The sequence below is a fragment of the Pithys albifrons genome, chromosome 15 (assembly GCF_047495875.1).
Source record: "Pithys albifrons albifrons isolate INPA30051 chromosome 15, PitAlb_v1, whole genome shotgun sequence".
NCBI classification, from domain to species: Eukaryota; Metazoa; Chordata; class Aves; order Passeriformes; family Thamnophilidae; genus Pithys; species Pithys albifrons.
Window position 1 is genome coordinate 13,229,218 of NC_092472.1, and position 11,852 is coordinate 13,241,069.

The 11,852-nt window shown below is 42.4% G+C and overlaps 1 protein-coding gene across 1 annotated transcript; it reads right to left on the bottom strand.

The window, feature by feature from the left end:
* Positions 1 to 5,184: 5,184 nt before the first annotated feature.
* On the bottom strand, positions 5,185 to 11,787 carry MRPL22 (mitochondrial ribosomal protein L22). Its single transcript, XM_071570507.1, has 7 exons — positions 11,740 to 11,787; positions 11,165 to 11,210; positions 9,350 to 9,485; positions 8,147 to 8,212; positions 7,553 to 7,630; positions 6,657 to 6,726; positions 5,185 to 5,480 (listed from the first exon to the last, which is right to left on the bottom strand). Exons 1-7 carry the CDS (start codon positions 11,765 to 11,767, stop codon positions 5,269 to 5,271), a joined length of 636 nt encoding a protein of 211 aa, XP_071426608.1. The 5' UTR covers positions 11,768 to 11,787; the 3' UTR covers positions 5,185 to 5,268.
* Positions 11,788 to 11,852: the final 65 nt, after the last annotated feature.

Genomic DNA, 11,852 nt, shown 5'->3' on the forward strand with positions numbered 1-11,852 from the left:
ATTTGTGGGGGTTTCTGGTCTTGTGCCAGTTCCAGTTTCAGAGTTTTTGGACACACACTGTGTGAGGGGAAGGATTCCTGTGCACTCTCTCAAGCTGTTCCATTACACCTGATTTATAGCATGACAGTACTTGTTCTAGTCCATAACCTTGAGCTTGTAAACTACACAGGGGAAAATTTACTAACCACTGAGTTCATCTTAATGCACTATTGGGAATCTTAAGTTGGGAAAAAAGAAGGCAAGAAATTGGGGGAATCCAGAGGAGCTTGTTTTGAAAAGCAATCCTTTCCTGGCCCAGTGCAGTGCATTTCACAGTCCACTGTTTTCATTTAAATAAAGTTTTAATTTACATGGCCAGTGTACAGTAAGGACCTATGTTTGTCTTGTTCTGAAGGTGATAATCAATAGGAGAGTTGTAGACATTGCTTATTAGCTGCACACATGGATAGAGTTCACCACAACACTATGTACAAATGCACTCCACTCTTTGCTGGCATCAGAGTTTGATTAATAACAGAAGCCAGAAAACTGTTTTGCAACTTTTCTATTAGGAAAAAAATTGTCACTCACACAGCAGAACGATTTCCTAGCAGTAAAGTAGTCCCCATTAGTGTAAACAAAAAAGCACTGAGAGCTGGAATACAGGTGTTGCAGGTCCTTACTGCAATTCTGATGAGCAACCTAACACAGACCTGGGACTTGCAGGATCAGGCTGAATGGGAGACCACAACACGTTCTCATCAGACTGCAAACTGCATCCTTGGCTCCACTAAAAGTGTGGCCAGATGACCAATGAAAGTTATCTCCTTCTCATCAGTGCTGTTGAAGCTGCACCTGAACCTGAGTTTGGCTTTAGGTTCTGCAGTGCAACAGGGTTGGGAAAACTGCAGAGGGGGCAGCACAAGGGCTGGAAGACAAGATTTATGAAGGCTAAAGCTGGGCTTGTTCATCTTGCCAAAAAGGTGGTTAGCAGGGCGATCTGACAGCAACAGGGAGTTACAATGTGATAGGGTTAACCACTTTTCAGTAGCACCAGGGAGCAGAACAAAGGACAAGGACAACAGAGCTTGGGAAGCTCAGGATGAGCTTGGCAAGTTTTCACAGGGAGACAAGCGTAGCACTACATCAGGCCAGGGGTGACTGGACCTCTCCTATTGTTAGAGACACAGGTGACTTGATGCAGTGTTGACAAAGATCCCAACTCTGAGCTAATTTAAAATAAACATAGCATATGAATAAAAATACAGTTTCAGCCTCCACTTCCATTATTTTTTTGAGAAAAAAAGAGCGAGTCAATCTAGTTTCTTCTGTGACAAGTTCACTTTACCACACACAACGTGATGGCTGCACTACTGTGCAAAGCACCGAAGCAGCACCCAGAGATGCAGTGGTTATTCACATGCTCTGCCCCACGTTTTGTCCTCCTTTTCAAGAATCCTCTGTTCAAGTGTATTACATACCTTCAGATTAATTTCCTCAGCTAATACTCTGAGTTGAATGTCTAATTTGCCCATGGTAAAGTTACACTCTCCTTGGCTCGTTCCCTTCAATGGCAGCCTGCCCTCCATACCTGAGAACAACTTCCCTGAAACACGAGTGATGTTACAGAGCAAATACAAAATGAGCTCTGCATTTGCTGATATTCCCAAAAGATATCTTGCTCCTTACTTCAGTGTAAGTATTCAAAGACAGTTCCCGAAACTTTCCCCTCCTTTGAAGTTATTTTCCCTGGATAAGGCTCCAGCAAACAGCAGCTTCTGTGATTATTTCTGCTATTACAGTCTCTTACTTTATTTAGTTTTTAATTATTTAAAATTACATGGCTCAAGTGCTGCTGGATAGATTGCAGTGGATAGATGTCATTCAGCAAAAAGGCTTGTTCTTTGAAGAGCCTGAACTAGGGGCCTTTCCAGCAGGACTGTAGCTCCGGTACTGAGGATGTCACACTGTTTCCGTGGTTCATTGAGGACATTAGGAGTAACTTTATTTCTGTTTAAAGGAGAATTCTGGTTGCAAATGACTTCCCAGCATCCTAGCAGTGGATTGTCACAGGGACTGGCAGAAAGCAGCAATTCGTATTGTTCTTTCCTCCAGTGACTGATTTCCCACACAACTCCACGATGAGGGAGCAGCAGTACTGTGACACAACTCCTGTTTGTGCATCAGGAACTCACAAGATTTGCACTGCATGACCTTCGACAAGTTAGGTTCATTCCAGGTACAGCAACACTGCTGGAGCACTGGGCAGAATACACCTTTCAGTGTCCAGGTACCACCTGCACCCCAATGCAGTCCACTTGCCACAGCAATTCCAGTACAGACCTGACCAGAACCACAGGTACCCAACAGTCCAGTCATTGTCTATCACACTCTTCTTTAGCCTATATGTTTTAAAAGGCTGATGAACTTTGTAACTATATTAATAGCCTTTCCTTATTTTGTCTTTGATGAACCACCTCCTCAGTAAGTGCCCAGGAGTTTTAAAAAGAAAAAACACCAAACAAACCACACACATCCAAAAAGACATTAGGCTGCCTAACAAAAGTACTTCTGCTTTCTCACTGGATACTTTAAAGTGTTTATGAACAAGCCCAACAGCAGGTTTGGAAGTTTTTCTCAATTAAATCTCACTTTGCTGAGCACAGCTCACAGTTCTGCTCACTTCAGGTTTCCCTGAAGCCTCACTGCACCTTCACGTGTACTTGCTCCTTCTCGTTTCTGTACCATCAGCACATACACACACAAGTGGTGAGTTTACAGTGCCCCCAGATGTTACTCATGAAATCAGCACCAAGCAGATGCCTCAGAGCCTCTCCCTCCCTTCTGGTGACAGCTCATTTAAGAACCCTTTTATCAGAGGTCACAGTAGTAAAGCCTTGTTGCAGTTAGCATGGAATTCTGTGTCTGAATCCATATCAGATACGAAACTGAAGTGCAGATGTACTAATTACCAAGAAAGTACAGTAGAATCAAACCCCTCAAGTTTTATGTGTATACAGAACTTGCCAGTATAAGGCTTTATCACTACATCTTGATGAATTGGAAAAGGTTCAGGCAGGTTCCCATACCAGGGTTTTGATGCACCTACCACAGAAACCACTTCACTCTCACCATCCCACCAGGGAAAGGCACTGACCAAGCCAGCTCAACCTTTCACCTCCCATCACTCCTGTTACAGACACACCTGTGGAGCTTCCTTAGTTAACACCATAAAGATCCACTCTGGGTTATGCATCTTTAAGATGGACAAAAAGGCTACTAAGGAATAAGAATACTAAAAGCACATCAAATAGGAGTTTTCCCACTTACTATCTTAAGGAAGGAAACAAGAATGACAAGCAGAACCCATCCTTTTTGACTGAAATTTTTTAAAGCCCAGGTCTGTTTGTTTAAAAGAGTTTCAGGGCCATCTGCTGCACCATAAGAAGCTGGAAAAGACATCAGTCACATTCCCACTTCTCTCCCTGTCTGCAGAAGCACAACCAGAGCAATGGTATCACTAAGGATGTATCCTTCTCTAGAGGTCTAAAAGGGATTCAAAGCAAAATCTACAGCATGCAGGAGAAATAGATACTGGAATAAAACACCTAGAAGCCAGGTTTTAGATATTTAGATGTATCTAAGTGTAATGTATGTGAGCGCTTATTAAATCTGAAACATTTTGAAATTCTTTAGTCTTCTCCCACGACAGTGATTCCCAAAAAGATTAAATTCAAGTTTGCTACAACTTGTAAGAGATTCAGTATGACAGAAGAGTTTAAGGGTAGCTGGCAGAGCCCAGCACAGCTGTTTATCACAGTACAACAGAAACAGTTCTTCAAACACACATCAGGGACTACAGAGATAGAGAGTTTTATCAGAACACACCTTTCAGACAAGTTACTAAATCGTGGCTTTACAGCAAGTAATGTGTCTGAAAGTGCACTGCAGAAAACCAGACTGCAAACAGGACTGAGCTCTGATTGTACTTCTTGTGTAACTCCATCATCCCCTAATCCTCTTTAACATCATGAGACCCTTTCTTTGGTAGCCAACAGAAACACTTGTATGCCACCTTTGTTAGAACAATAATTTGTTTCCTCATAGGAACTGCCCTTTGTCATCATTCAAGTACTGATCAAAGTAAAACCTGTAAGAAAGGCTACCATGACTTGGTGTGGTATAAAGACCCAAATGAGGTGAGCAATCTATCTCCCATTTTAATGTTCCCAGAATGGAAAAGTCTAAATATCAGACATTTGCATGAACAAGCAACTGCTCATTCTCTTTTTATGAGGATGTTCATGAACCCTGGCCATTTGGAGTTAAACATCTAAGTGAAATGAGATTCCTCTACTGACCTCAGTCTTATTCTCTTCAAAAACGTAATGATAAAAATGGGATTGTTTTCAGAGAACTGAAAGCCTGATTTGTATATACAAAAAGCTATTTCATCTTAAATCCACAGAATGTTACTTTCCTCAACATTACAAAGGCAATTTGTTTCCAGACAGTGCAGAACAATCAGTTCACTCTTCACCAAAACAAGGTTTTCTCCATATTGTGCCTGTTACCCACATTGAGTTTCCACAGAAAACAGCCTGAACTCCATTCACTTATCAGACTAATAATGCCATGGGCAGAATCCTGAAAAGAGTTTCAACACCCTTAAGTTTTTGCTGCTGCTTCCTCTCTGACAAACTAAACATTGCCACCTACTGGCTGCCAAAACCCGAACTTTAAAGGATTTTTTTTATTCCCCACTCACAGGCATAATGCCCAAGAGGCACAATAATGACTGCAAGGAGAGCATTACATCCCAGATAACCCATAAATTGATGTCTGATATTCTCAAATATTATTGTTACTTTTTTTGTTCCACTGCTGTAGCTACTTTTATGAAATTCTAGTAATTTTAGTCCAAGTCTTGATCTTGCCATATGACTGTCAAGCACATATTTTTACAATAAAAAACCCCACCATACATAACAGAGACACCTGTGTGAATTTCAGTTCCTTACAGTCTTTATAACAGCACCATATACTCCAGGTTTGATAGTCCAGGGTCAAGCTTGAATGCTGTGGTAGTAACTCAGAAAAAGTAACATCTGCTGCTCTAAGACTTTTCCATACCTGTGGCTTGACAAATAAAAAAGAGCAAACTCCATGATCATTTTCACATCATCCAGCTCCAGGAGCACCAAAGACATAACTAAAGCATTATTTTAATTATTCTTTTATACAATTACATTGTCAAACAAGAAATACCTATACAGTCACAACAGTTTGTCACAGTGTATGAACAAGGGTTCTGCTTCGCAGCTGCTGCACGTATTCCTTGGCCTGGTCAAAGCCAGTCCTTCGTGGCTCTGGAGGAGGAGGAGGACCTTCCACCAGCTTCACAAAGTAGTGGCACCGGACGATTTTCATGATGCCAAACCTGCCCTTGGCGTGGTAACGGATCCGCTTCATGTAGCGGCCTCTGCCCGTCAGGGACTCAGCTGAAGGAAAAAGGAGGGGGAGAGAAGACTGTTCAGTCAGGAATGAACACCTGCACAGCTGCTATAGAAACCCCTGTCTTGCCAGTGTAACTTTTGTGACTGCTTCTGGAAAGTTATCCTCTCCCCATCTTTGTTCTGTTACACTGAGCAGAGGAGTGGAACCCGTGAGCTGAATTAATACCCCTCAGGAGCACAAAAAAGGTGTATTCAGAAAGCAAAGACATATGTAGGAAAGGACAAATCCAAAGGAAGCTACACTAGATTACACAGCTCTTCTGAAGGAGGTGTTAATATCACTGCTTTTCAGTGGTTTATCTCATGAATTCCTGTAGAAGTCTTACAGACTTCATTTTCCCTCTTTTCTCCTTTTACTGCATAAATCACAGGTATTTTCATTACCAGATCCAGCCCTGCAATAGCAGCTGAACCTTCTAATGGCAGAGACCTGGAATGCTCCAAAGAATTCTAATCAAATCTGTTCTACAGTCCAGGTGACTTTCAGCTTATAAGGTCTGTTTAGTAAAACTTATGCCTTATTAGACAAAATGGAAAATTTTTATGTTCAGCCTAAAAATACCTAAAATTAAACATTCCTCTTACATTTTTCTAGGCCAAAAAGTGCTGTAGTTATTCCAGGCTTATCCTGTAAACATCTACAGCAAAGTCTTTTTATTAAGAAGTTTTCTGTCAATATTCATGTACTTTTATACAGTTTCTGATGGAGTTTTAATTCTGATCCTGCAAATCTTGCTGTACCACCACAGACAAAGCTTCCAGCATCTCTCTTCACTGGCAACGTTAAAAAGTAGTAACAGTTTGCTTCTTGTTGTTGAGTCTTCCATATTGATGTCAAGCATCTTCCTCTTCAGGACCTTCTGTTCACACAGGGAGCAGAAATTCCATTCTCAGATGGATGCACCTTAAAAATGATGCATCTGGCAGGTGCCAGAACACCACCAGTCAGGCACCAACTACAAAAAAAGTGATGGCTGAAGGCTCAAAAACCACTGCTAACTTCAGCTGTGCTGCAAGCACCTTCACCTGTTTTGGTAAAGATAAGTTTAGCTGAAACTGTCCTCTATTCATTTCTGCTGATTGGAAGCAAAACTTTATTAAGGATAAAATTTTTTCCTAGGGTAGGATGACATTTTTCTCCATTGAATTAAAAAAATGTACCTATATGTAAATTTGATTTGAATTCCACGTTGTGCTTCCTTACAGCCAAATCCTGTGCTTCTAACAGAACCTGTCACAAAAGAAAAAGAAATGGAAATACCTGAGTAGGAGTTTAAGCAATGCTGTTTCTTATCTCTTGATAACATGGAAGAAATTGAAAGTTTCAGTCTGTTATAGAAAAAAGTATTTCATAGTGATAAAAATTATTAAAAGACAAACATCTGTTACATAAGGATGTTCCTTGCATACAGACTGAAAAAGCCTCAGGGTAATTTTATTACATTTTTGGGGAGGAAAGGGAGTAGAAAAGATGGTTCCCACCAACATTTGTCAGCCTTTCATCCATGGACTTTTGTCTAATTAGACAGACTAGAAACAAATTCCAAGGTGTGCAAAATGTACTTTTGACCATTCAACATTTTCAGCTCATCCAGGACACATCTTTGACATAATGATGACAGAAACAAATGTTTTGGGCAAGAAAATGAGTAATTTGAGAGTCCTAACAACTACAGTGTATTAAAAACTTTTGTGCCTTTCCTTGATAATATCCCTCATCTCTTACAGTTTTAAGAACCAAAGCACATAGAGGCAACAGCCATTAGAGACCAGGATTCTGCATTATTTACCATGAACTTAATACCAAGCACTGTTACAGACGGCACCCACATGTAATTTATCATCATGACAAATTAAAACAGCCAGCACAAGGGACTCCAACATATTAGTAAATCACAACATTGCATGACTGCAACAAAAATATGTTGTTTGAATGTGTTCCCAACAGGCTTACATGAAACATAAAGACCCACAGAAACATCTCTAAACTTCTGGTGACAGGTATTGATTTTAAAGTTTTCTTGAAACCAGGAGTGTTAAAGAATATTACCACGTACCTCTTTGATCACCTTTGCTCCCTTTTTGTCACTGAATTCCAACTGAGCGAGAGCCTGGTCAATGGACATTCCTTTTATCTGCAACCAAGGTGTTAAAATTAACCTCTGCAATTACAACTACTTCCCTTCCCTTATTCATAAGGCATTATTGAAGTTATATTGCCATTATAGAAACCAAAGATACTTCAGTTTCCTTCATCACCATTTCTTCAATGTAATCTTACATACAGAAATTCTGAGCTGGTTATTAAATAAATCTTGAAAAAACATTCAATAATTCTTTTTTTGAAAAGGAAACCCAGCCCATTCCTGTCATTCCAAACTCCTCTTGCCATTTAGCACTAGGCAGAAACCAACATGGAAATTCTTCCACAGTGCACAATCTGTGCATGATCCTGGGAACACCTGAGAGAGCATCTTGGGATAAAGCAGCTGAACCAAACCACAAACTGTTCCCTGTCCAGATCCAGGCTCATCCCGAGGACTCAGTGATGAAGATGCTGATCAGGCTGTGACTGAACGAGGCTGTTAAGGCCAATACAGCAAGTAAATTTTGCATTCTAACAAACACAGCACAAAGTGCTCTTTGCTCACCAGTTTTGCCAGATACCACATCTTGTCTTTGCTGTATTTTATGTCCCTCCGACAGTGATATACTTCCTAGGTGCAAAAAATAAATTATAGAATCAGTAATTTTGCTGTGAAAACAAGAATGGAGCATCCATGTCTGCTCCACAACTTTCTTACTAGGAATAAAATAAGTATGGGTCTCTCTGCTGTACCACGAGCACACCAGATCAGGCATAGCTTTGATGTTTGAAACTGAAAGCACTAGAAAAAAATTGCTAGCACAGAGAAAACTCTAATAAAATTTTATGACAATTAGTTTATAACAGAAGACCTTGAAAAGGATAATCAGAAGATTTTTCACCATCTTTTTTTCTCATCTTCCCCACTTTTAGAAGCAAAGATTAACATGCCCATTGAGTCTTAAAAATATTGCTCTGCTGTCAAGTCAACTTACTGGGAGAGCAACTAAACAATATTATCAGAGTGAACTTAATTAGCACTTCAGAAGTGAAGAGGGTTTCAAGTTTGATTGGCATGAAGAGCTGCCTCCAAAGACCCATTTAACATTATTACTGACAGGGACCAACACTAGCTAGTAGAATTTAACATCAATACAAATTTGAAAGAGATGGCATTCCTCATAAACAGGTAAAAAACTGATTCAATAAGCAACTTGGTCGATGGCTGCATTTTCACACACATTGCACCAGTCAGCACAGGACACAGCAGGGATTTCTATATCCTGTGGCATGATGGTCACAGGGGCAACCAATATATGCTCACTGCCCAAAAAAAGTAAATGCCCAAAAAGTCTCTTCTCTTCTGAGATGCAAACACTTTACTTTGCTGAGCAGTGTGTCTAACAGAGGCCACAACACATTAATTCCCAAAGGAGAAAATAACAAAAATGGAATTAAAAAATATCAGTTCTTGACAGTGAGGAAATACTGAAGAGTTAACCTAAAATCCTCCCAAGCTGAATTGCAGAAAAAGCAGCAGAGATTAGTCCCTTCAGTGATCAAATATAAAACACTCTCTTCAAGTGCAATTTCAGAGTCTTGTTTCTGGTCTCATTTACCTGCAATTTCCCAGTTACAAAATAATATACTGAAAGAATGAACAAATAAGTTATCAAACTAGTGCTTTGTGCAGTCCCTGAGCCACTGACACTCTGTTCAAAACCTGCCAAACACACTCAGGTCAGGCCGTTCCCAGGTCCACCCTTACCGCTGGTCTGCGGGGCTCCCCAGGCAGCTGCGGAGGGTAAACAATCCAGTTCTTCTTCTCCCACTTCCCAGTTTTCTGCAGAGTTGTGCTTGTGTGGATGCAGGACAGAGGGAAAAGGCTGCAGGATGGCAGCCACCTGCAAGACAAGACCACAGCCTCAGCTGCTGAACACAAGAGCTCTTTCTCCCTGCCCAGTTTAGCTGGAAAATTGTGAGCTTGCTCACGTTGATCAAGAGAATTGACATATTTTTCTATTTCCAAACTCAAACTATTAAAGTCCTTTATAGTTCATGCTGGAAGGGCTTTTTAATTCAACAAGAAGCCTCAGGCTTCATAAAGCCAACCATGAACCATCAGTGACACTGGTACAGCAAGAGACTCCACATTCAGTGTCCCTGGATCATCACACAAAGTCACAGTTACCTGTTCGTATCTTTTCCAAGACCTGCCAGTATTTAACTTTTACCAACAACATTTTTGGCAGTAAAAATTTCTAGCATTTCAGGAGGCTATTTCAGAGCATTGCAAGTTTATAAACACTGTGAAATCTGAAAGAAGAGATGCTCTAAACTACTTTCAAAATGCAATAAAGTCAATATAAGACAGCTGACAGCAGGAAAAACAAAGATCTTCAGTCAGTTTGCTCACCTCAGATTCTAAAAAATCAAGATAATTTTGACCCCTGCTGCCCAAATAAAGCAGCACTGGGCAGCCACTCCCAGCTGCAAGAAACAGATGAGTTCAAACCCAAATATTATGAGTTTTACTAAGCCCTGAACAGGTTCATGTGGGTGCTCAAACTGTGCAAAGCATCTTAAAAATGGGTGACAAACAGAACATGCTGATTTCAAGAGGGCATTGAACACCTTTAAGTTTTGGGTTAGTTGTTTAATACCTAAAAATGTCACTCAAGAAAGCAACAATTCATCACCACCAGGCAGAATACCATTGATTAACACAGGGAATTCTTTGATAAGCACAAGAATATCATCCTGCAATTTAACAACTTGAGCAGGAAAGAAGTGACCACTCCCTTCCTGGCCTCAGAGAACACATTAATACATCTGACAACTTCAGGAATCTCACATTCCCTGTGTGAAGGCAGGACATTCTCATCTGAAGAGCAACTCTATCATAACTTCAAGAAAGAAAGAGGACATAAACACATTGCAAACAAAAGAAAACTGTGACAAACAACAAACAAACAAAGTACATTATGGAGGTGAGTGAGTGGCACAGGAGAGAAAATCCTGACCATGTGGGGGAAGGAATCATCTTTAAGCACCAAGTGAGGGACACAGAACTACAACTGACCAAAACAATGAGCAGGTAACTCTGTCCAGCTGCAAGGAACCAAAGCACAGGCAACATAAACCTGTTTGTTCTTCCTTTGTTGACACAGGTCTCTGCAATTCACCTCCATGGGGTCTGGCACAGCCCAAAGCTCTGCACTTTGAGAACCAAAACCAGCCTTCCCTCTGAAGTCAGGGATACAGAAGTACCATTGCCCCCCCAGATAACACTGGGATTCCTCCAGACTGAGGGGAAAATCCTGCAACTACAGAAAAGCAGTGCCTGGGGACAGCACAGAGGGAGCCACAGGCACAGTGTCACTGTGACCAGAGAAAATCTGTATACCTGACAGAAGGGAGTGAGGAGAGAGAAGACACCTCTGTCATGGCACAGCCTCTCAATACAGAGACAGCACAGGGCAGAGAGTGCTCCCCCAGCCCCGGGGCAGGAGGAGAAGGCAGAGAAAAGGCTGAGCCTCAGGTACCCCAGGCAGGGCAGGGAGGGCAGCAGCCCCACACTCACCTCTCTGGCCGCGCCCAACCGAGGAGCCCCCGCGCCAAAGCAGCGCCTGGAAGGGAGGAACAGTCAGCGAGGAATTCACACAACCACAGAATTCCAGAACGGCCTGGGCTGGAAGGCACCTTGAACATCGCCTTGTTCCACCCCATACCATGGACAGCGACACCTTCCACTATCTCAGGTGGCTCCAAGCCCCGTCCAACCTGGCCGTGGACACTCCCAGGGCTGGGGCAGCCACAGCTTCTCTGGGCAACCTGCGCCAGGGCCTCACCATTCTCACAGGAAACAAATTCTTCCTAATATCCTACCCAAACCTACTCTCTGTCAGTTTTAACCCATTCCCTCTTGTCCGGTCACTACATGTCTTTGTAAATCTCTCTCCAGCTCCCCCGTGGGCTCCCTGCAGGCACTGGAAGGCCACAATGAGGCCAACCCGCAGCTTCTCTTGTCCAGGCTGAGCAACCCCAATTCTCTCAGCCTTTCCTCGTGGGAGAGCTGCCCCATCGCTCTCATCAGCCCAGCGGCCCATCCTGAGGCGAACGCCCCCCCGGCAGCGCCGCGCCCGTCCCGCTCCTCACCCGCGACCTGCGCCCAGCGCGCCGCCATCTTCCCGGCCTCGCTTTGCGGCAGCGCCGCGCGGGGGCGCGCAGAGGGGCGTGCGGTTTGCGACAATTTGCGACGGCGCTGTGCG